Raw genomic sequence first — 27,940 nt, 5'->3', positions numbered from 1 at the left:
GACACACACACACACACACAGACACACACAGACACACACACAGACACACACACACAGACACACACACAGACACACACACAGACACACACACAGACACACACACAGACACACACACACACAGACACACACACAGACACACACAGACACACAGACACACACAGACACACACAGACACACAGACACACACAGACACACAGACACACACAGACACACACAGACACACACAGACACACACACAGACACACACAGACACACACACAGACACACACACAGACACACAGACACACACACACAGACACACAGACACACACACAGACACACAGACACACACAGAGTGGTGTTATTAGGGGTCCAATCCAGGGCTTACATTCGATCCGGATCTCTCCGCCACTAACAAATTATCACCCACACGCCCGGCACCACCACGTCTAGTTATCCTTCTCGTCACGAGAGAAGTCACGTGTCTACTTCCAGCATTAATGGCTTGTGTTCCAGCATCGGTTCTGTGATGGTTCCATATCGCGTTGAGTTCCGCTACAACTGTTCCATTGCAGGTGCTGTAATGGATCAAATATGTACTGCGTTCCCAACATGTCTTGTTCCATCCTGGGATTCAGAGTCACGGCTGCATTACGGGAGCCATCACAGGTCCTGTGATGAGTTCCGATATCTCGTTCCACCGTACGTCCAATGATGGCTCCCCCAGTGGCGGTCTTCCACCCGCGGGTTTCGACTCCGGCTGGAACTTCGCTCCGACTTGCGGATTCTTCCACGGCCTCCTCGTTCAGCCACCACCTCCATCATCACCCCACGCACCTCGTCAACGCCATCAACTGCATGACCCCTTGCGACGTTCCATGTCGCGACCCTGCCGGGCGGGGGGGCGGGAGGGGTCAGTGATTGAATTGAGCTGTGATTTCGTTCGAGCAGTGAACGATTCAATAATGCGACGATCTTAGTGAATTGTTCAGTCATTAAATCCGTTCACACTATTCGCCGCTCAGTCATACACACACAGTCGGTCAATTAGTACAACATTCATTCCTTCGGTTAATTACCGCTTTCGCAATCCACGCGGTCAATGAGTAAATCAGAAAAATAATTCGGCAAATTACGAAATCGGTCAGTGAGTCACTCAGACAATGACTAAGTCGGTCATGGATCGCGTATACGATCGTTAGATACATTCCGTACCACCCAATTAGATTGTTGCATTAGGTATTCACTCATTCAGGCATCAGTCGACCGTTCACTCATTTCAATCGCTAACTATTGAATGGAAGGAAACATTTATATAATAGGCGACGTTTCGGGCAACGGCCGTTCTCCAGAGTACATAGAGAGGCGAGTAAAGAGACAGAGTTGACTCTGCGTGTGCGCCACTGCTAACGCAACAGCATCACCACCATCACTACCAGATGCTTTGTTGAATTAACTGATTGTTGTTGTTGTTGTGGTGTTTAGTCTGTTGTCCTTCCCCCGCACCTCCAATTAGCACGGTTGGCTACGTACGGTGCAATAGAAGTTCAACGTGCATACAGTCAAGTCACTCATTCCCTAGTCCGACGCGCCTATCATTTCATTTACAGACCGTCATCAATGAACTTCTGGACGAAGGCCTATTCAAGGCATGTATCACGGGGGGATATTTGACCATACTTCACCGCGCCGGTCTATGCGGGGTTGGTGAGGTGGTATGGCACCAGTCTCGGGCTAAGAGATCACTCGCACTGACGTCAAAAGTCGCCCGGCTCCGCTCACCCGGCGAGCGTGTCATTCCGTAATTCATTCCTAGCGTGTCATTCCGTGAGTTATTCATTCCTAGCGTGTCATTCCGTGAGTAATTCATTCCTAGCGTGTCATTCCGTGAGTAATTCATTCCTAGCGTGTCATTCCGTGAGTTATTCATTCCTAGCGTGTCATTCCGTGAGTAATTCATTCCTAGCGTGTCATTCCGTAATTCATTTCTAGCGTGTCATTCCGTGAGTAATTCATTCCTAGCGAGTCATTCCGTGAGTAATTCATTCCTAGCGTGTCATTCCGTGAGTAATTCATTCCTAGCGTGCATTCCGTGAGTTATTCATTCCTAGCGTGTCATTCCGTGAGTAATTCATTCCTAGCGTGTCATTCCGTGAGTAATTCATTCCTAGTGTGTCATTCCGTGAGTAATTCATTCCTATCGTGTCATTCCGTGAGTAATTCATTCAATGACTTATTCATTCAGCCTGTGAGCAGCGCCTATCGGTGTCGAGAGGAGGCGTGGTGGGTAACGGTGGTGATGCTGACGATGGGGACGATGTTGATGGTAGTAGTGGATGTGGTGATGGTGGTGGTGATGCTACCGATGATGATGATGATGATGGTGGTGGCGATAGTGCCGATGATGCCGATGGTGGTGGTGGTGGTGCCGATGGTGGTGGCGCCGATGGTGGTGATAGTCATGATGGTGGTGATAGTCATGATGGTGCCGGTGATGGTGGCGGTGATGGTGGCGGTGATGGTGCCGGTGATGGTGATGGTGGCGGTGATGGTGCCGGTGCCGGTGATGGTGCCGGTGATGGTGGCGGTGATGGTGCCGGTGCCGGTGATGGTGCCGGTGATGGTGGCGGTGATGGTGGCGGTGATGGTGGCGGTGATGGTGCCGGTGATGGTGGCGGTGATGGTGGCGGTGCTGGTGATGGTGGTGCATGCACCGTGTCTATATCGAGCCGCCTGCTCCTGCCTTGTCGGCTCGCGAGATCTGTCCCTGCCTCAGCAGGTGCCGAGTATTATTAGGGGCTCGCGCGCAACGCATGCGAACAGGTGCCAGCCCCCCCCCCCCCACAAACATAGCCCCTCCCCTCGATCACCCCCCCCCCCCACAAACATAGCCCCTCCCCTCGATCACCCCCCCACACAAACATAGCCCCTCCCCTCGATCACCCCCCCCCCCCACAAACATAGCCCCTCCCCTCGATCACCCCCCCCACACAAACATAGCCCCTCCCCTCGATCACCCCCCCCTCCCACAAATATAGCCCCTCCCCTCGATCACCCCCCCCCCACACACAAACATAGCCCCTCCCCTCGATCACCCCCCCCCCACAAACATAGCCCCTCCCCTCGATCACCTCCCCCCCACACAAACATAGCCCCTCCCCTCGATCACCCCCCCCCCCCACACACAAACATAGCCCCTCCCCTCGATCACCCCCCCCCCACACACAAACATAGCCCCTCCCCTCGATCACCCCCCGCACAAATATAGCCCCTCCCCTCGATCACCCCCCCGCACAAACATAGCCCCTCCCCTCGATCCCCCCACACCCCAAGGAGTCGAGGGAGTTGCTTCACCAAACTCCACCTCTTGGGAGACCGCCGCTACACGAGTCGACGCGGTGATGGCGATGATGGCGATAATGATGATGGTGGTGGCGATAATGATGGTGGTGATGGTGGTGATGATGATGATGATGGTGGTGGTGGTGATGATGATGATGGTGGTGGTGATGATGGTGGTGGTGATGATGATGATGGTGGTGGTGGTGATGATGGTGGTGATGGTGGTGGTGGTGATGATGGTGGTGATGGTGGTGGTGGTGATGATGGTGGTGGTGATGATGGTGGTGATGGTGGTGATGATGGCGATAATGATGGTGGTGATGATGATGGTGGTGATGATGGCGATAATGATGGTGATGATGATGGTGATGATGGCGATGATGGCGATAATGATGGTGGCGATGATGGTGGCGATGATGGCGATGATGATGATGGCGATGATGGTGATGATGATGGTGATGATGGTGATAATAATGATGGTGGTGATGATGGCGATAATGATGGTGGTGATGATGGTGGTGATGATGGCGATGATGATGGTGATGATGATGGTGATGATGGTGGTGATGGTATCAGCTATTTCTTTGAGCTATCATTTGTGATGGCCAGGTCGCTTCTGAACAAGAAGCTAATGGCTCATCGGTGGGATTTACCTGGTCAAATAAAATAGTTGAGTGTTGCATCTGTATGGTGATGTTTTAGTGATGTGTTTACCTTTCCTGTACTTTGCACTCCTATCTGTCTTTCTGTATTGTTTGTTGTTGTTGCAACGTTCTGATTCATTGGCGCCTACTGGACGTCTGTGGAAAAAAAGAGCTTTATAGCTCATCAGATTCCTCTAGGATGAATACATATTGTGATTCTCTCCACCTCCTCCTCCACCTTCTCCTCCACCTCCTCCTCCACCTCCTCCTCCAACCACCTCTTTCTCCTCCTCCTCCACCACCTCCTCCACCTCCTCCACCACCACCTCTTCCTCCTCCTCCACCACCACCTCCACCACCTCCTCCTCCAACCACCTTTCTCCTCCTCTTCCTCCTCCTCCACCACCACCTCCTCCTCCACCACCTCCTCCTCCAAGACACTCGTGCACGAGTCGGCGACTTGCGGCTCCTGAGCTGCCTGTGGTGGCACTTTAACAACAAGGGACTGCAGTGGCGGATTTTTGAAATTCGTAAAAAAATCGTCTGGTTGCCGACCCCTGACCATGGAAGTCCAGTTCACCACGGGAGTCCAGTTCACCACGGGAGTCCAGTTCACCACGGAAGTCCAGTTCACCATGGGAATCCAGTTCACCATGGGAGTCCAGTTCACCACGTGAGTCCAGTTCATCACGTGAGTCCAGTTCACCATGGAAGTCCAGTTCATCACGTGAGTCCAGTTCACCATGGAAGTCCAGTTCACCACAGGAGTCCAGTTCACCACGGGAGTCCAGTTCACCACGGGAGTCCAGTTCACCACGGGAGTCCAGTTCACCATGGGAGTCCAGTTCACCATGGGAGTTCAGTTATCATGGAAGATCGCTCACTTAAGTATAAATGTGTCGTAACCCTCCACCACCCGACACAGCCAGTAAGGGATTTGTCACGTAAACAAAACGCCAATTAGTTGACTACTTCAGCCCACCGATGTGTTGGAGAGTAAATCCACAACATTTGCCATCTGAGGTGTCGCTGGTACTTACATTAACCGGCATCACCGGGCGATTTTCCACAACAGTGAAACCATCCACCTGCTTCCGGTCTTAATTAGAGTCCCTGTGAACCCATCAGGTGCAGAGATCAGAGGCGCGGGGTATTGTAATTATATTATAGATCAGTAATCAGTTAATTGGTATGTGTTTCCTTTATAATGAATTGTAGTTGTACGATATATTACTTAATAATACGCTACTAGGCCGCACGAAGCCTGTAGCGGTTAAAATTATTTACACTTCTCTCAATTTCAATAGATTCTCGAATTAGTCTCGGCCAGTAATGATAATTCGTTTTACACAAACACTTCAGCGTTCTCAACATCAATTGAGTGTCCTTGTTGGCAAGCATGTTCTGCAACTGCCGACAGTTGTGTTTGAGAGTATTTAATATTTGTTTGGTGTTTTTTTTTTGTCTTACGCTAATGTTACCTCCTGTCTGTCCAATATAGCATCTGCCACACACGTAATTAATCCGATACACACCTTCTGTTGATAACTTAGGCAATCAATCTTTAGTACAAGATATAACAGCTACAGGCTAGTGCGGCCTAGAAGCGTATTATTAAGCGATACATCTTTCAACTGCAATTCCTTATCAAGGAAACACATACTAATAAACTGATTACTAGTCTAAAATATAATTACTATACCCCCTTCCGCCTCTGATCTCTGCGAGCGATGGGTTCACAGTGACGACGTTGTCCTGGGGGCTCTAATTAAGACCGGAAGCGGGTGGATGCCTTCACTGTTGTGGCAAATCTCCCGGTGATGCCGGCAGGGGTTGGCAACCAAGATACTGGAATTCGTGATGGAACCACGACAGAGCAAGTGGTGGTGGAAACAAGACAGCTGAACTCTTTGGTTCTTTCGGTAAAGTCACGACTTTACCGAAAGAACCAAAGAGTATGAATTTCTGCAGTCACGAAAGCTTCAAATCTAGATTAAGACATCTGAGCTCACCGCGGAGGCAACGAAGGAACCTTCAATGCAGGGGCTCGGCAAGCCGGGGGAGGGGGGGGGGGATCCGGAGCCTTGTGCGGTGGCTCCTCAAGGAACTTCCGTTGCGTGATCGGTATTCATTAATTCATGGATATTTTTGTTGTTGTTGTTCTGGTTGTCGATCCCCATGCACTATGCGGAACCATCGCCGGCCACAACATCAGAACCATCATCGACCGCACCATCAGATCCATCATCAACCACACCTTCAGACCCATCATCAACCGCACCATCAGATCCATCATCGACCTCACCATCAGATCCATAATCAACCGCACCATCAGATCCATCATCAACCGCACCATCAGATCCATCATCGACCTCACCATCAGATCCATCATTAACCGCACCATCAGATCCATCATCGACCTCACCATCAGAACCATCATCAACCGCACCATCAGATCCATCATCAACTGCACCATCAGATATATAAACAACCTCACCATCAGATCAATCTTCAACCGCACCATCAGATCCATCATCAACCGCACCATCAGATCCATCATTGACCTCACCATCAGATCCATCATTGATCTCACCATCAGATCTATCATCAACCTCACCATCAGATCCATCATCAACCTCACCGTCAGATCTATCATCAACCGCACCATCAGAATCATCATCAACCTCACCATCAGATCCATCATCAACCACACCATCAGACCCATCATCAACCTCACCGTCAGATCCATCATCAACCTCACCATCAGATCATTCATCAACCGCACCGTCAGAATCATCATCGACCTCACCATCAGATCTATCATTGACCTCACCATCAGATCCATCATCAACCGCACCATCAGATCCATCATCAACCTCACCATCAAATCCATCATCAACCGCACCATCAGAACCATCATCAAGGGCACCATCAGATCTACCATCAACCGCACCATCAGATCTATCATCAACCGCACCATCAGATCTATCATCAACCGCACCATCAGATCCATCATCAACCACACCGTCAGATCCATCATCAACCGCACCATCAGATCCATCATCAACCGCACCATCAGATACATCATCAACCGCACCATCAGATCCATCATCGACCTCACCATCAGATCCATCATCGACCTCACCATCAGATCTATCATCAACCGCACCGTCAGATCCATCATCGACCTCACCATCAGATCTATCATCAACCGCACCATGAGATCCATCATCAACCGCACCATCAGATCCATCATCAACCGCACCATCAGATCCATCATCAACGGCACCATCAGATCCATCATCGACCTCACCATCAGATCTATCATCAACCGCACCATGAGATCCATCATCAACCGCACCATGAGATCCATCATCAACCACACCATCAGATCCATCATCAACCGCACCGTCAGATCCATCATTGACCTCACCCTTAGATCCATCATCAACCGCACCATCAGATCCATCATCAATCGCACCATCAGATCCATCATCAACCGCACCATCAGATCCATCATCAACCGCACCATCAGATCTATCATCGACTGCACCATCAGATCCATCGTTGACCTCACCATCAGATCCATCATCAACCACGCCATCAGATCCATCATCAACCGCACCATCAGATCCATCATCAACCGCACCATCAGATCTATCATCAACTGCACCATCAAATCCATCATCAACCGCACCGTCAGAACCATCATCAACCGCACCATCAGATCTATCATCAACTGCACCATCAGATCCATCATCAACCTCACCGTCAGATCCATCATTGACCTCACCATCAGATCCATAATTGACCTCACCATCAGATCCATAATTGACCTCACCATCATATCCATCATCGACCGCACCATCAGATCCATCATCAACCTCACCATCAGATCCATCATCAACCACACCATCAGATCCATCATCAACCGCACCATCAGATCCATCATCAACCGCACTGTCAGAACCATTATCAACCTCACCATCAGATCCATCATCAACCGCACCATCAAATCCATCATCAACCGCACCATCAGATCCATCATCAACCGCACCATCAGATACATCATCAACCGCACCATCAGATCCATCATCGACCTCACCATCAGATCCATCATTGACCTCACAATCAAAACCATCAGAACCATCATCGCCGGCTGCACCATCAGAACCATCTCCGGCCATACCGTCAGGACATCACTGTCACCAGGCCGATGCTGCGCCGTGGCCATGCATCCATAAACTGTGGACCCATAGAGTAAACCCATGGAGATACACAGAGATGCATAGATACTCATGGAGACACACAGAGATTTATAGAGACACATAGACACCCATAGAGCCACATTAAAGACACACTGGTGCGATTGTGTCCAGGCAACCACAGCTATGGACCGCACAGTGAACCCACAGAGACCCAGTGAGATGCACAGAGACTCATAGAGATAAATAGAGACCCATAGAGATACATAGAGACTCATAGAGATACATAAAGACTCAAAGAGATACATAGAGACTCATAGAGATACATAGACACCCATAGAGATCCATTAAAGACACAGCCACAGCTATGGACGGCACAGTGAACCCACAGAGACTCATAGAGATACATGAGACACCCATAGAGATCCATTAAAGACACAGCCACAGCTATCGACGGCACAGTGAACCCACAGAGACTCATTGAGATACATAGAGACCCATAGAGATACATAGAGACTCATAGAGATACATAGAGACCCATAGAGATACATAGAGACCCATAGAGATACATAGAGACCCATAGAGATCCATTAAAGACACAGCCACAGCTATGGACGTCACAGTGAACCCACAGAGACTCATAGAGATACATAGAGACCCATAGAGATACATAGAGACCCATAGAGATGCATAGAGACGTATAGAGACCCATAGAGATTCATTAAAGACACAGCCACAGCTATGGACGTCACAGTGAACCCACAGAGACTCAGTGAGATACATAGAGACTCATTGAGATACATAGAGACCCATAGAGATACATAGAGACTCATAGAGATACATAGAGATACATAGAGACCCATAGATATGCATAGAGACTTATAGAGACCCATAGAGATCCATTAAAGACACAGCCACAGCTATGGACGTCAGTGAACCCACAGAGACTCATAGAGATACATATAGATACATAGAGACTCATAGAGACGTATAGAGACCCATAGAGATCCATTAAAGACACAGCCACAGCTATGGACGTCACAGTGAACCCACAGAGACTCATTGATATACATAGAGACCCATAGAGATACATAGAGACTCATAGAGATACATAGAGATACATAGAGACCCATAGAGATGCATAGAGACGTTTAGAGACCCATAGAGATCCATTAAAGACACAGCCACAGCTATGGACGTCACAGTGAACCCACAGAGACTCATTGAGATACATAGAGACTCATAGAGATACATAGAGACCCATAGAGATACATAGAGACCCATAGAGATCCATTAAAGACACAGCCACAGCTATGGACGTCACAGTGAACCCACAGAGACTCATTGAGATACATAGAGACCCATAGAGATACATAGAGACTCATAGAGATACATAGAGATACATAGAGACCCAAAGAGATGCATAGAGACGTATAGAGACCCATAGAGATCCATTAAAGACACAGCCACAGCTATGGACGTCACAGTGAACCCACAGAGACTCATTGAGATACATAGAGACTCATAGAGATACATAGAGACCCATAGAGATACATAGAGACCCATAGAGATCCATTAAAGACACAGCCACAGCTATGGACGTCACAGTGAACCCACAGAGACTCACTGAGATACATAGAGACCCATAGAGATACATAGAGACTCATAGAGATACATAGAGATACATAGAGACCCATAGAGATGCATAGAGACGTATAGAGACCCATAGAGATCCATTAAAGACACAGCCACAGCTATGGACGGCACAGTGAACCCACAGAGACTCAGTGAGATACATAGAGACTCATAGAGATACATAGAGACCCATAGAGATACATAGAGACCCATAGAGATCCATTAAAGACAGCCACAGCTATCGACGGCACAGTGAACCCACAGAGACTCATTGAGATACATAGAGACCCATAGAGATGCATAGAGACGTATAGAGACCCATAGAGATCCATTAAAGACACAGCCACAGCTATGGACGTCACAGTGAACCCACAGAGACTCATTGAGATACATAGAGACCCATAGAGATACATAGAGACTCATAGAGATACATAGAGATACATAGAGACCCATAGAGATGCATAGAGACGTATAGAGACCCATAGAGATCCATTAAAGACACAGCCACAGCTATGGACGTCACAGTGAACCCACAGAGACTCATTGAGATACATAGAGACCCATAGAGATACATAGAGACTCATAGAGATACATAGAGACCCATAGAGATGCATAGAGACGTATAGAGACCCATAGAGATCCATTAAAGACACAGCCACAGCTATGGACGTCACAGTGAACCCACAGAGACTCAGTGAGATACATAGAGACTCATAGAGATACATAGAGACCCATAGAGATACATAGAGACCCATAGAGACCCATAGAGATCCATTAAAGACACAGCCACAGCTATGGACGGCACAGTGAACCCACAGCGACTCATTGAGATACATAGAGACTCATAGAGATACATAGAGACGTATAGAGACCCATAGAGATCCATTAAAGACACAGCCACAGCTATGGACGTCACAGTGAACACACAGAGACTCAGTGAGATACATAGAGACGTATAGAGACCCATAGAGATCCATTAAAGACACAGCCACAGCTATGGACGTCACAGTGAACCCACAGAGACTCAGTGAGATACATAGAGACGTATAGAGACCCATAGAGATCCATTAAAGACACAGCCACAGCTATGGACGTCACAGTGAACCCACAGAGACTCAGTGAGATACATAGAGACTCATAGAGATACATAGAGACCCATAGAGATCCATTAAAGACACAGCCACAGCTATGGACGTCAGTGAACCCACAGAGACTCAGTGAGATACATAGAGACCCATAGAGATACATAGAGATACATAGAGATACATAGAGATGCATAGAGACGTATAGAGACCCATAGACATCCATTAAAGACACAGCCACAGCTATGGACGTCACAGTGAACTCACAGAGACTCAGTGAGATACATAGAGACCCATAGAGATGTATAGAGACCCATAGAGATCCATTAAAGACACAGCCACAGCTATGGACGTCACAGTGAACCCACAGAGACTCAGTGAGATACATAGAGACTCATAGAGACGCATAGAGATACATAGAGATCCATTAAAGACAGCCACAGCTATGGACGTCACAGTGAACCCACAGAGACTCAGTGAGATACATATAGACTCATAAAGACGCATAGAGATACATAGAGATCCATTAAAGACACAGCCACAGCTATGGACGTCACAGTAGACCCACAGAGACTCAGTGAGATACATAGAGACTCATAGAGACGCATAGAGATACATAGAGATCCATTAAAGACAGCCACAGCTATGGACGTCACAGTGAACCTACAGAGACTCAGTGAGATACATAGAGACCCATAGAGATACATAGAGACCCATAGAGACCCATAGAGATCCATTAAAGACACAGCCACAGCTATGGACGGCACAGTGAACCCACAGAGACTCATTGAGATACATAGAGACTCATAGAGATACATAGAGACGTATAGAGACCCATAGAGATCCATTAAAGACAGCCACAGCTATGGACGTCACAGTGAACCCACAGAGACTCAGTGAGATACATAGAGACGTATAGAGACCCATAGAGATCCATTAAAGACACAGCCACAGCTATGGACGTCACAGTGAACCCACAGAGACTCAGTGAGATACATAGAGACGTATAGAGACCCATAGAGATCCATTAAAGACAGCCACAGCTATGGACGTCACAGTGAACCCACAGAGACTCAGTGAGATACATAGAGACTCATAGAGATACATAGAGACCCATAGAGATCCATTAAAGACACAGCCACAGCTATGGACGTCAGTGAACCCACAGAGACTCAGTGAGATACATAGAGACCCATAGAGATACATAGAGATACATAGAGATACATAGAGATGCATAGAGACGTATAGAGACCCATAGAGATCCATTAAAGACACAGCCACAGCTATGGACGTCACAGTGAACCCACAGAGACTCAGTGAGATACATAGAGACCCATAGAGACGTATAGAGACCCATAGAGATCCATTAAAGACACAGCCACAGCTATGGACGTCACAGTGAACCCACAGAGACTCAGTGAGATACATAGAGACTCATAGAGACGCATAGAGATACATAGAGATCCATTAAAGACAGCCACAGCTATGGACGTCACAGTGAACCCACAGAGACTCAGTGAGATACATAGAGACTCATAGAGACGCATAGAGATACATAGAGATCCATTAAAGACAGCCACAGCTATGGACGTCACAGTGAACCCACAGAGACTCAGTGAGATACATAGAGACCCATAGAGACGTATAGAGACCCATAGAGATCCATTAAAGACACAGCCACAGCTATGGACGTCACAGTGAACCCACAGCGACTCAGTGAGATACATAGAGACTCATAGAGACGCATAGAGATACATAGAGATCCATTAAAGACAGCCACAGCTATGGACGTCACAGTGAACCCACAGAGACTCAGTGAGATACATAGAGACTCATAGAGACGCATAGAGATACATAGAGATCCATTAAAGACACAGCCACAGCTATGGACGTCACAGTGAACCCACAGAGACTCAGTGAGATACATAGAGACTCATAGAGACGCATAGAGATACATAGAGATCCATTAAAGACAGCCACAGCTATGGACGTCACAGTGAACCCACAGAGACTCAGTGAGATACATAGAGACCCATAGAGATGCATAGAGACGTATAGAGACCCATAGAGATCCATTAAAGACACAGCCACAGCTATGGACGTCACAGTGAACCCACAGAGACTCATAGAGATACATAGAGACCCATAGAGATCCATTAAAGACACAGCCACAGCTATGGACGTCACAGTGAACCCACAGAGACTCAGTGAGATACATAGAGACTCATAGAGACCCATAGAGATACATAGAGATACATAGAGATCCATTAAAGACAGCCACAGCTATGGACGTCACAGTGAACCCACAGAGACTCAGTGAGATACATAGAGACTCATAGAGACCCATAGAGATACATAGAGATACATAGAGATCCATTAAAGACACAGCCACAGCTATGGACGTCACAGTGAACCCACAGAGACTCAGTGAGATACATAGAGACGTATAGAGACCCATAGAGATCCATTAAAGACACAGCCACAGCTATGGACGTCACAGTGAACCCACAGAGACTCAGTGAGATACATAGAGACTCATAGAGATACATAGAGACCCATAGAGATCCATTAAAGACAGCCACAGCTATGGACGTCAGTGAACCCACAGAGACTCAGTGAGATACATAGAGACCCATAGAGATACATAGAGATACATAGAGATGCATAGAGACGTATAGAGACCCATAGAGATCCATTAAAGACACAGCCACAGCTATGGACGTCACAGTGAACCCACAGAGACTCAGTGAGATACATAGAGACCCATAGAGACGTATAGAGACCCATAGAGATCCATTAAAGACACAGCCACATCTATGGACGTCACAGTGAACCCACAGAGACTCAGTGAGATACATAGAGACTCATAGAGACGCATAGAGATACATAGAGATCCATTAAAGACAGCCACAGCTATGGACGTCACAGTGAACCCACAGAGACTCAGTGAGATACATAGAGACTCATAGAGACGCATAGAGATACATAGAGATCCATTAAAGACAGCCACAGCTATGGACGTCACAGTGAACCCACAGAGACTCAGTGAGATACATAGAGACTCATAGAGACGCATAGAGATACATAGAGATCCATAGAGACCCATAGAGACCCATAGAGATCCATTAAAGACACAGCCACAGCTATGGACGTCAGTGAACCCATGGTGGTCTGCGCTCCTTCGACGGAGGTGGAGCAGCAGTGATACTACGAGCAGCACCTATGAAGGCCGGCACAGCACACGAGGGGTGGGTGGCCAGCACCACGCCCGGCCGCCTTTGTCTCTCTAGTGTCGATGTTTTACACACCGCACCAGGTACTCACTTGAGGCTGAGTCGACCCAGGGGAGGCCCAGGACCGATTCAGATAATCGTCACTGGTGTTGGCCGTGAGCGGGAATCGAACTCGGGTCGCCAGGTTCGTAAAGCTGCCCGCTTAACCGCTGCAACACAACTCCCCAAACACACTGACACAAACAAAGACAAAGATCGCCCGTACAGCCTTCACGGGTTGTTGGGGCAAGTCCTGTTAGATAGCGCCTGTAACACAGACACACACACTAGCTATGTTATGTAAAAACACCTTTACCTACACACACACATCTAAACACAAACACACACATCTGAACACAAACACACACACACACATCGAAACACACACACACACATCGAAACACACACACACACATTGAAACACACACACACATATAAACACACACACATATAAAACACACATACATCTAAACACACACATATTTAAACACACACACACCTAAACACACACACATATTTAAACACACACACATCTAAACACACACACACACATCTAAACACACACACACATACACATCTAAACACACACATCTAAACACACACACACATCTAAACACACACACATCAAGCAGCTTGAGTTTAACCAGCGGAGAACTCAAGAGACCAGGAGAGAGTTTCATTTACAAGAGTGAGTGAGTGGCTGAGTGAGTGAGTGTGTGGGAGGGTAATTGAACGAGTGAGTGAATGAGTGTGTGGGAGGGTAATTGAACGAGTGAGTGAATGAGTGTGTGGGAGGGTAAGTGAATGAGTGTGTGGATGTGTGAATGAGTGTGTGGGTGGGTGTGTGAATGAGTGTGTGGGTGGGTGAGTGAACGAGTGAGTGCATGAGTGTGTGGGAGGGTAAGTGAATGAGTGTGTTGGTGGGTGAGTGAGTGAACGAGTGAGTGAATGAGTGTGTGGGTGGATGAGTGAATGAGTGTGTGGGTGGGTGAGTGGGTGGGTGTGTGAATGAGTGTGTGAGTGGGTGTGTGAGTGGGTGGGTGTGTGAGTGGGTGTGTGAGTGGGTGGGTGTGTGAATGAGTGTGTGAGTGGATGGGTGTGTGAATGAGTGTGTGAGTGGGTGTGTGAATGAGTGTGTGAGTAGGTGGGTGTGTGAACGAGTGTGTGAGTGGGTGTTGTGAGTGGGTGCGTGTGTGAATGAGTGTGAGTGGGTGTGTGAATGAGTGTATGGGTGGGTGAGTGAATGACTGAGTGGGTGAATGAGTGAATGAGTGGGTGAACGAGTGAGTGGGTTCAAGCTGCTTGACTTTAACCAGGGGACAATTCAAGAGGCGACCAGTCCCTTTGGCAAAAGTGCCCTCAGGGCATTTGTCTGCTGCCAGACGAATGCCCTCAGGGTAATGACTGCTGCTGCTGCTGCTGTGTAGAATTCTGATTGCGTAATTCCGGTGGCACACAATGGCCAATCCACAACATCCACAACCTTTGGTGCCAGGCTAGGTACACATATTTTTTGGGTTTTGTTTCAACATGGTAAATCGTACTTTAGCTGACATCTAATGGGGCTTTTTTTTTTCTTTTCTCAGAAGAAGCGAGCCTGGCGATGATGGCTCAGCATCGCAGTGGCTGATATCGTCATCGTCGTCATCGTCATCATCATCGTCGCAGTCGCCGTCACCGCACGTGGGAATTAACAGCGGCAGAAGCCAAACAGTGTGACCGCGTGGCGATTGTCAGTGTGGAGGAGTCCTGGGTCAACCTGGAGAAGCGATCCACTCTGGGACCACCACGGGGACAGAGACGGAGAGGGCACGCCGACTCCACGTGGACAACGATAGGCATCGCCAGGGTCCGGGATGGAACCCAGGTTTCCCGGGCACACTCACCATCTTGCGTTGGTTGCTCAGGCAGAAGGTGCAGATCGCTCTGGGCGCTGGGTCTCCGTGCCCGTTCAACAGCTGCACTTGGCCGCGTCTGCCATGACAGCAAAAGCCAACTCCACTCTCACCATCATCGTCACCATCATCCTCGTTTCGCTCCTCGTCCTCCCGACCACCACCACCGCCTTGCCCCTGGCCTTGCCCCTTGAGGAGCACGTTGCCCAGGTGCGAGATGTAACTCGAGGCGAGGCGCAGAGTCTCAATCTTGGAGAGTTTCCTGTCGGCGGGCTCGGTCGGGATGAGCGTCCGCAGAGCGGTGAAGGCCGAGTTCACGCTGTGCGTGCGGTCCCTCTCGCGGGCGTTGGCGGCTTGCCGCTGGCGGCTCGCCCCGGGTAGGGGTCGAGCCCGGCGCCTCCTCCTCCTCCTCTGCCTCGAGGCGCCGCCTCCGTCGCCCGAGTCCGCCCCGACAGCCGTGGCGGAGGAGGAGGAGGATGACGATGATGAGAGAGACGACGACGATGATGAGAGAGACGACGACGATGATGATGACATCGCTAGTGGCCTCTTCCTGGCCAATTTCACTGCCCTCATATTTGGCGTTGTCGTGGCGGTGGTGGAGGTGTTGGTGGTGGTGTTGGTGTTGGTGGTGGAGGTGTTGTTGGTGGCGGTGGTGGAGGTGTTGTTGGTGTTGGTGGTGGAGGTGTTGTTGGTGTTGGTGGTGGAGGTGTTGTTGGTGTTGGTGGTGTTGTTGGTGGTGGAGGTGTTGGTGGTGGAGATGTTGGTGTTGGTGGTGGTGTTGGTGGTGGTGTTGTTGGTGGAGGTGTTGTTGGTGGTGGTGGTGTTGGTGGAGATATTTGCGGTGTCGCTGCAGAGGTCGAGGCCGCCGCTCTCACTGCCACCTTTGTCTCTCTCGGTGTCGGCGGGGTCGGGTGCCCGTTCATCCGAACAGCGAGGCAGCCTGGGCATCGCCACTGCTCTTCTTGAGACCAACAGCGGCCTTGTTCTCGCGCTACAGACTCTCTGTTACCTCGCACTCACGTTGATCCCCGATCTCTCCTTCCTGCGAGACTTCCTATCTGAGGCCCTCTCTCATGTTTACTTTGGTGTTGTTGTTGTTATTGTTGTTGTTGTGGTTGTTGTTGTGGTTGTTGTGGTTGTTGTTGTGGTTGTTGTTGTTCCCCTACGTTCCCGTCTCTCCGTGTTCCCTCTCTTCCCGCTCCCCGTGCTGCTCCGCCTGACACCCGTCGCTCTCTCAGCCAAAGGGACGCATGATTGTCCGTGTGTGTGTCTCCTTGTGTGTGTCTCCGTATGTGTGTGTCTCCGTGTGTGTGTGGCTCCGTGTGTGTGTCTGTGTGTCTCCGTGTGTGTGTCCGTGTGTGTGTCTGTGTGTGTGTGTGTGTGTCTCCGTGTGTGTGTGTGTGTCTGTGTGTGTCTCCGGTGTGTGTGTGTCTCCGTGTGTGTGTGTCTGTGTGTGTCTCCGTGTGTGTGTGTGTCTGTGTGTGTCTCCGTGTGTGTGTGTCCGTGTGTGTGTGTGTCCGTGTGTGTGTGTCTGTGTGTGTGTATCTCCGTGTGTCTGTGTGTCTCCGATGTGTGTGTGTCTCCGTGTGTGTGTGTCTCTGTGTGTGTCTCCGTGTGTGTGTGTCTGTGTGTGTGTGTCTCCGTGTGTGTGTGTCTCCGTGTGTCCGTCTGTCTTTGGCTCGACGTTTAAGGTGGCTGTGTGTTACGCACGTCTCTTGCAGGAGGGTCTGTCTGTCTGTGTCTGTCTGTGTCTGTCTGTCTGTGTCCCTGTGCGTGTCCTGTACTCCCGGACGGTAGTGTCTGTCCCTCTGTCTGTGTCTGTCTGTGTCTGCCTGTGTCCTGTCCCGCGTCAACGGTCTGCAAGGTCGCGTCTCGCCTTCCTGTGTGTGTCCTGCACGGGACCCGCCTGCCGACCCTCTTCAATGTCTCTCTACCAGGTTACTCTTCGCGCCCGTGCCTGCGTGTGTGTGTCTCCGTGTGTGTGTGTCTCCGTGTGTGTGCGTGTGAGATCGTGTGTGAGATCGTGTGTGCGTGTGTGTGTACGTGCGCGTGTATTTTCGTGAGTGGGTGTGAGGCCGGGAGCGGTGGCGCAGCGGTTAGCGCACCCAGCGACCTGAGTTTTTGACTTCGGCTCACGGACCCAAAGTCACTGGCGAATATTCTGAACGAGTTCTGGGCCTCGCCTAGGTCGACTCGGTCTCAAAATAGCGCCTTTGGTGCGGTGAGCATCAAACATCGGCGTCGGGGATACAAAGGCGGCCGGGCGCGACAACCGCGTGAATCTTTGGGTTTTCTGGAGGTTCCGCTCTTGGAGGTTTTCCGTGAGCAGTGAGGTGAGCGAGCAGTAGCAGGACTGCGCCTTTGGCCTTGGTGAGCCGAGTTCGACTCCTGCTCAACAACGTTGCCAATTAGCAATGCTGGGCCTCCTTCACCTCAAACTGGTACCTGGTGTAGCGGTGTGTTAAAACGTCGCCACTGGGGAGACAAAGGCGGCCGGGCGTGGTGCTGGCCACCCACCCCCTGGTGCGCCGTGCCGTGCCGGCCTTCATCGGTGCTGCTCGCTAAACCGGCACTTGCCCCGGCGGTGTGTTGAGGCTACACGGGGGATCTTTGTCTTTGTGCAGGCTGCGCGTGCCGCGTACTATTCCTGCAGCAGCAGCAGCAACAGCAGCAGCTGTCCAGCCTCAGCCTGGGCAGGCAGCTGTGGTGGTCCAGGCGGGCGGTGTCGGGTTGTTTCAAGCTACACGCGTACAGAGAGAGACACATACAGACACATACACACAGACACATACACACAGACACATACATACAGACACATTGACACATACATACAGACACATACACACTGACACATACATACAGACACATACATACAGACATACACACTGACACATACACACTGACACATACATACAGACACATTGACACATACATACAGACACATTGACACATACATACAGACACATACACACTGACACATACATACAGACACATACACACAGACACATACACACTGACACATACATACAGACACATTGAGACATACATACAGACACATACACACTGCACATACATACAGACACATTGACACATACATACAGACACATACACACTGACACTTACACACTGACACATACATACAGACACATTGACACATACACACTGACACATACATACAGACACATACACACTGACACATACACACAGACATACACTGACACATACACACTGACACATACACACAGACACATACACACTGACACATACATACAGACACATTGACACATACACACAGACATACACTGACACATACACTGACACACACAGACACATATACACTGACACATACATAGAGACACACAGACACATACAGACATACATACAGGGGTACATACAGACACATACATACAGCCACGTACACACAATGGTACGTACAGATATATACCGACACATACACACGGGTCATACATACAGACACATACACAGTCATACATATACAGACAGGGGTACATACAGCTGCATACATACACATACAGGTGTACGTACAGATACATCCAGATAGACACATACACACGAGTGCGTACAGACACATACATACAGGCACATACATACAGACACATACATACAGCCACATACATACAGACACATACACACAGGGGTACATACAGATACATGCGTAGAGACACTATTTAGGAGGCAACAACGTTCATTCTACACTTTTCGCAACACCGTTACACACGGGACTAAATACACCTATTCTCTTGCTACGCATAGGACCACAGGACACCTTTCTCTCTCGCATACGGGATAACTACAATCGGGTCAGAGCAACCAACGTGCTGCCTGACCCACGGTGTCGAAGACGTAGACGCAGCACGTGGGTTCCACGCCACCTGCAGACAGCCCGGATCTCTGATCGGGGCCTCCCTTTTTATCTCTCTCGGCACGGCCTGGCTCCACCGTCGGCCGCGCCCTACTTGCAGAATATTCCCGACGGTTCCAGGCGACACCGCACCTGTTCCCTCTCTGGCTCCGACCCTTAACCACGCCCCTTTCGGGAACTCTCCAGACGTTTCTCAGGTACTCTTCCCGTGTCCCCTCGTTCACCTTTGGCCCACATTACTCACCCGGCCCATCACGTGCTTAACCCGGTGCCGGGGTGACTCGTCCTCACATGGCCCCTACCACCAGCCGCCCCCCACCGCACCCCTCTGTGGTGATTCCCTGCGGCGCTGGTGGAGGCGGCAATCCCCTGCTCTGTCGGTAAGACTCATCAGGCTTCCTTCTGCTAGCACCCAGTACCATGCCCCTAGTGGCCCACTGAATGGTACTGCACGGTGTGTTAGCCTCTGCGCCTGTTTCAACGGCACTTGGCGCAACGCGTCATAGTGATCCATTTAACATCACTACACCCCCCCTCCCCCCTTATAAAACTCAGCCGTCCCGGCTGACACTCATAACCTGTACAGCGGGACGAACTACCAGAACACAACACACACCGAAATCTCTGCCCCTGAGCGGTAATAGCGTGGAGCAGTTTTGCGACTGTTGCAAACCTGGGCACAAAGCGACGATAATATGATGCGAACCCCACAAAACTGGGAACTCCACCCACCGACTTGGAGCTTGGCCACGAACGCACATAAGCAGTTTTGTCGGGGTCCGTGGCAATCCCCGCCTCACTCACAATATGCCCCAGGTAACGAACTGACTCTGCAAGAGATGAAACTTCGGCGACTTAAATTTCGAATTTTGCCGCCCGCATTTTAACAAACACTGAGCGCAATCGCTGTAGATGCTCTGGAAACATGCATCCAAAGAGGACGATCATGTCGTCCAAATAAATCAAGCACGACTTCCGCTGGAGTCCCAATAACACCAATTCCATCAGTCGGTGAAAGGTAGCCAGGGCCGAGTGAAGTCCCATCGGCAAACAGTTCAACTGAAAAAGCCCTTGTGGGGTGCGAAACACTGTTTTGGGCTTTGAGCTTTCGTCCAAGGGCAACTGCCAAAACCCCAACAGCAAAACCAACGTGGAAAAGAATCGCGCGCCTGACAAGGAATCCAATGAATCGTCCATCCGTGGGAGCGGGTAAGCATCCACCACGGAGACCTTGTTTTATTTTCAAAGATCCACGCAAAATCTCAAACTCTCGTCCTTCTTCTTAACCAGAACGATGGGCGCCCCCACGGACTGGTGGATGGAGAAACAATGTCAGCGGCCAACATCTCGTCGACTGCCTAACGCACAAGGTCCTTTTGTTTTTGGGCTAAACCAAAACAAATTTGGTTGGATGTGAGCGGTATTATCAATATGATGATGCATCAAAGACGTGCGTCCCATATCTAATTTACTTTTGCTATAAACGTCAGAGAACTCCTGGAGCAAGACTTGTAATTCGCCGCTCTGCTCACTCGTCAAATCCGGGTTCTTAGCACACGACGAATCCATCCACGACTTGTCCACCGCCGCTCCGCGCTCCACTGAAACCTCAACATTAGCGGCTACTTCTCTGGTCTCTTCACAACACGCAGCCGTCGTGTGAGCCAAAACTATACCCGCCTGCACAACTGCGGTACACACTCCTGCATTCAGATAGATAGATAGATCCTTTATTGTCATTGTCACCAGTACAACGAAATTTAAAGTGCTCACCAGTCAGTACATCATTCATAAATTTAAATAAAACAAGAAATAAAAATAAAATAAAAGATGATCAATAAATGTTATATATAAAAACTACCCAAGTATACCCATATACCCACATAAAAGTACATTTTATCATTGCACATCCTTATTTTACAGTCAATTGTATATAGTATTACTTAGTAATTAATTAGCAGTATTGCGTGTGGTAATTGCTGTAGGATAAAAGCTGTGTTTGAATCTGTTTGTCCTTGTTTTGACTGATCTGAATCGTCTGCCTGATGGCAACAGCTCAAACAGAGAGTGTCCAGGGTGAAAAGAGTCCTTTATAATGTTCTTCGCTTTTTAGATGCAACGGGAATTGTGCAGTTCTTCCAATGTTGGGAGAGAGCACCCGGCGATTTTTTGGGCTGTGTTGATGACCCTCTGCAGCGCTTTCCTCTGAGCCACTGTGCAGCTGGTGTACCATACACAGATGCAGTATGTAAGAATGCTCTCGATGTAAGCTTGGTAGAAGGACACCAGCAGTTTCTGTGTGATGTTATTCTTCCTGAGTATTCTCAGGAAGTAAAGTCTCTGCTGGGCCTTTTTCACTAGCTCAGAGGTGTTGGCGCTCCAGGTCAGGCCCTCCCCAATGTGGGACTCCCAGGAAGCGGAAGTCTGCCACCCTCTCCACACAGTCCCCGTTGATGGTTAGTGGTGGAGTGTCCGTTTTCTTTCTCCTGTAGTCTATTACCGAATAGAACCAAAGAGTATGGATCCTTGCAGTCACGAAAGCTTCAAATCTAGAATATTATGAGCTCCTTGGTCTTTGCGGTGTTAAGGAACAGGTTGTTGCCCCAGCACCATGCTGTCAGCCGCTCCACCTCGTCAAAACCTGGAGGGAAGGCTCCTGATCCCCCCCCTCACAATCGTCTGGGCTCCCACCAGCATGAGACCCTTAACTGCCCCGTTCGAGGGAGTGAGGAGAATCTCCCCTGCCATAATTTCTCGGTCAAGCTGCTTTCGCAGTCGTAACGGCACGAGCATTTGTGCTCCCGGGAGAACTCGAACAGTATCGCTCACCAGCGCCGCGCTCAATCGAGTCGGGGCTGACAAGAACGCCAACCGACCGACTCCCCGACGGCAGTTCAGCACAACCCTGGCCCGCCACTATCCTAAGGGGCATCTTCTTCGAAAAGTCGGTCCCCAATAGACAAGGTGCAGTCAGTGACTTTGAGACCAGCACTGGTCCTGTCATCTCAATATCTCCGATCCGAACCGTTGCAATGATCTGACCCACAAAGCCCAAACTCCCACCATTAACGGTGACACAAGTACTCCCTACAGGTCCCAAACAAATGGATGTTTGCGGCAACGACCTGTAAATTAGATCCGAAATCAGTGGTGGTGGATGCGCCAGTGTTTATCAACACCCGGAACTCTACACCCTGCACCGTCCCTACAATTGCTGATGATCCCGCTGCCGCCGCTGCTACGACGCTATGTGCCAACGCTATCCACTGACCCAGACGTCGCGGTCATCCAACACCCTCAAAATTACGCATCTCACGCGGCACGATTAAAACCAGCGACGCGCGAACCCGACACGGTCTGTGATGGAGATGCCTGAGGTGCCTGTGTAGGCCGGGTGTGTGATGCACTGCGACTCCCCTTTGGGCTTGGAGGCGTGGAGGTCGGCGCGGTGGAGAACGATTGAGGCATGACGAGCTGAGACATACAGATACACACAGATACACACAGATACATACAGATACATACAGATACACACAGATACATACAGATACACACAGATACATACAGATACACACAGATACATACAGATACATACAGATACACACAGATACACACACAGATACACACAGATACATACAGATACACACAGATACACACAGATACATACAGATACATACAGATACATACAGATACATACAGATACACACACACAGATACATACAGATACACACACAGATACACACACACAGATACACACAGATACATACAGATACACACAGATACATACAGATACACACAGATACATACAGATACATACAGATACACACAGATACATACAGATACACACAGATACATGCAGATGCACACACAGATACACACATAGATACACACAGATACATACAGATACACACAGATACACACAGATACATACAGATACACACAGATACATACAGATACACACAGATACATACAGATACATACAGATACATACAGATACATACACACAGATACACACACAGATACATACAGATACACACACAGATATACACACACAGATACACACAGATACATACAGATACACACAGATACATACAGATACACACAGATACATACAGATACATACAGATACACACAGATACATACAGATACACACAGATACATGCAGATACACACACAGATACACACATAGATACACACAGATACATACAGATACACACAGATACACACAGATACATACAGATACACACAGATACATACAGATACACACAGATACATACAGATACATACAGATACACACAGATACATACAGATACACACACACAGATACACACACTAATACAGACAGATACATACAGACACACACAGATACACGCAGATACATACAGATACACACAGATACATACAGATACATACAGATACACACACAGATACATACAGATACATACCGATACATACAGATACACACACAGATACATGCAGATACACACAGATACATACAGATACATACAGATACATACAGATACATACAGATACACACTGATACATACAGATACATATAGATACATACAGATTCACACAGATACATACAGATACACAAAGATACATGCAGATACACACACAGATACACACAGATACACACAGATACATGCAGATACACACAGATACACACACAGATACACACAGATACATACAGATACACACAGATACATGCAGATACATACAGATACATACAGATACATACAGATTCACACAGATACATACAGATACACAAAGATACATACAGATACACACACAGATACACACACTAATACACACAGATACATACATACACACACAGATACATACAGATACACAAAGATACATACAGATACACACACACAGATACACACACACAGATACACACAGATACACACACAGATACACACACACAGATACATACAGATACATACACACAGATACACACAGATACACACAAATACACACAGACAGATACATACACACAGATACACACACAGATACACACAGATACATACAGATACACACAGATACATACAGATACACACACAGATACACACACAGATACATACAGACACACACACAGATACATACAGATACACACACACAGATACATACACACAGATATACACACACACACAGATACACACACACAGATACACACACAGATACACACATATACATACACACAGATACATACAGATACACACACACAGATACACATAGATACACACAGATACATACAGACACAACAACAACAACCGCTATTCGCCACTAAGTGGCGGTGACGTCACCTCGACGCTTGTGCCAGGCTATGTGCACCCTGAGGCCACGTGAAGTGTCGAACGCCCGCTGGCAGGAGGTCACGGGGCAGACCCAGGTGCTACGGGTCGACTGACTGAGATGACTGACTGATGCACCACCTGTGCCCCCTACTGTGCCAATCTGCTGTGCTTTAGCCACCCGGCGCTCCGCTCGTTGTTCTGAGCGTCGCTCCTCCGCCCTCCGTTGTTATTGGAGGGCGACTGCCTCCAACTGCCCAGTAGCATCCTTCACGAGCCTCCTCCACAGAGGCCGATCTTGACACCGCTGGTACCAGTCATCGGCAAGTCCACTCAGCTCCACGTCCTCCTGTACCACATCACTCCATCTCTTCTCTAGCCCGTGCCGCGCCCGCTTAGCCCCCTCAATCCGGCCGATCAAAAGCTGTTTGGGCATGCGGTGGCTGGGCATGCGGGCTACATGACCCAGCCAACGCAGCCTTGCCTGCCGGAGGAGCTCACCAATGGGACCTTGCCCAGATCTTTCAAGGATTTGTGAGCTCCTCACACAATCCAGCCTAGTTAAACCCAGGATGGATCGTAGGCAGATACATACAGATACACACAGATACATAGATACATACAGATACACACAAACACATACACACAGATACATACACATAGATACATACAGATACATACAGATACACACAGATACACACAGATACATACAGACACACACACAGATACACACAGATACATACAGATACATACCGATACATACAGATACATATACACAGATACATACACACATATACATACAGATACATGCATACAGATACATACAGATCGGGATACAGGGGTCCATAAGAGGTTTTTGAGGCTAGATCGCGTAAATATATCAATGTGTCGTTAAACCCGTCACCACCCGACACAGCCAACTAGTAATGGTCGTCACGTTAACAAAACGTGACCAATTCGTTACTAGTACAGCACTAGTGTATAATGCAGTGTATAGTGTAGTGTATAGTTTAGTATACTAGTACAGCACTTACCGGTTGTGTGTTGGAGAGCAATGCCACAGCATTGACAATGTGAGTACGACGTTTCGCCAATAATTACAAGTACCTTCATCAGGCGACAGCCAGATTTGTGATATTGGTCGCTTAAGCCTACACGTGTTAAACTGACACACAGGGCTACATTACCGTACATACAGATACATAGAGAGAGATACACACACAGGGGTACATACAGATACATACAGATACATATACACACAGGGGTGCATACAGAGACATACAGAGAGATACATACAGAGAGATACATACAGAGAGATACATACACAGGGGTACATACAGATACATACAGGTAGATATACACACAGGGGTGCATACAGACACATACAAAGAGATACACACAGAGAGATACATACACAGGGGTGCATACAGATACATACAGATACATACACACACACATGGGTACTTACAGATACATACAGATACATACACAGGGGTACATACAGATACATACAGCGAGATACAAACACAGGGGTGCATACAAATACATACAGATACACACACAGGGGTGCATACAGACACATGCAGAGAGGTACATACAGAGAGATGCATACACAGGGGTGCATACAGATACATACAGATACATACACACAGGGTGCATACAGATACATAGAGAGATACACACACAGGGGTCCATACAGATACACACACGCAGTCGCACTACTGCGGCTTGTCTTTAAAGTATATATACGTGATTCTATGCATCTCTATGAGTCTCTGTGCATGTCCATCCTTGGATTTCCCCCCTAGGATCGACTCAGCCTTAAATGAGTACCTGGTGCCGTGTGTACACATCAGCTGTCGGGGAGACAAAGGCAACACGCAGTGCCGGATTATCATCCTCGTAGCAAAAGTAGCTGCATATGTAGCAGCTACTACACATACATATGTAGCACTACACATGTAGCAGCTACTACACATACATATGTAGCACTACACATGTAGCAGCTACTACACATACATATGTAGCACTACACATGTAGCAGCTACTACACATACATATGTAGCACTACATGTGTAGCAGCTACTACACATACATATGTAGCAGTACATATGTAACAGCTACTACACATACATATGTAGCACTACATATGTAGCAGCTACTACACATACATATGTTGCACTACATATGTAGCAGCTACTACACATACATATGTAGCACTACATATGTAGCAGCTACTAAACATACATATGTAGCACTACATATGTAGTAGCTACTACACATACATATGTAGCACTACATGTGTAGCAGCTACTACACATACATAAGTAGCACTACATATGTAGCAGCTACTACACATACATATGTTGCACTACATATGTAGCAGCTACTACACATACATATGTAGCACTACACATGTAGCAGCTACTACACATACATAAGTAGCACTACATATGTAGCAGCTACTACACATACATATGTAGCACTACACATGTAGCAGCTACTACACATACATATGTAGCACTACACGTGTAGTAGCTACTACACATACATATGTTGCACTACATATGTAACAGCTACTACACATACATATGTAGCAGTACACATGTAGCAGCTACTACACATACATATGTAGCACTACACATGTAGCAGCTACTACACATACATATATAGCAGTACACATGTACCAGCTACTACACATAC

General features: G+C 48.3%; 1 protein-coding gene across 1 annotated transcript; it reads right to left on the bottom strand.

Annotated features, from left to right (window-relative positions):
* Nucleotides 1-207: 207 nt before the first annotated feature.
* Nucleotides 208-18,507, bottom strand: LOC116937443 (uncharacterized). Its single transcript, XM_032944538.2, has 2 exons — nt 16,046-18,507; nt 208-868 (listed from the first exon to the last, which is right to left on the bottom strand). Exons 1-2 carry the CDS (start codon nt 17,003-17,005, stop codon nt 830-832), a joined length of 999 nt encoding a protein of 332 aa, XP_032800429.2. The 5' UTR covers nt 17,006-18,507; the 3' UTR covers nt 208-829.
* Between the last annotated feature and the right edge of the window lie 9,433 nt (nt 18,508-27,940).

Source organism: Petromyzon marinus, chromosome 56 (assembly GCF_048934315.1).
Source record: "Petromyzon marinus isolate PM22_M1 ecotype Great Lakes invasive population chromosome 56, UKy_Petmar_22M1.pri1.0, whole genome shotgun sequence".
NCBI classification, from domain to species: domain Eukaryota; kingdom Metazoa; phylum Chordata; class Hyperoartia; order Petromyzontiformes; family Petromyzontidae; genus Petromyzon; species Petromyzon marinus.
The sequence above is the reverse complement of the archived record's forward strand: the minus strand, read 5'-3'. Positions and strand labels throughout refer to the sequence as shown.

Excerpts from the sequence above, each read along its gene's own strand:
- LOC116937443 (XM_032944538.2), bottom strand. The coding sequence starts at position 17,005 with ATGCCCAGGCTGCCTCGCTGTTCGGATGAACGGGCACCCGACCCCGCC. Across the intron at positions 869-16,045 it reads TGAGCAACCAACGCAAGATG|GGTCGCGACATGGAACGTCG; the intron begins GTGAGTGTGCCC and ends CCCGCCCGGCAG.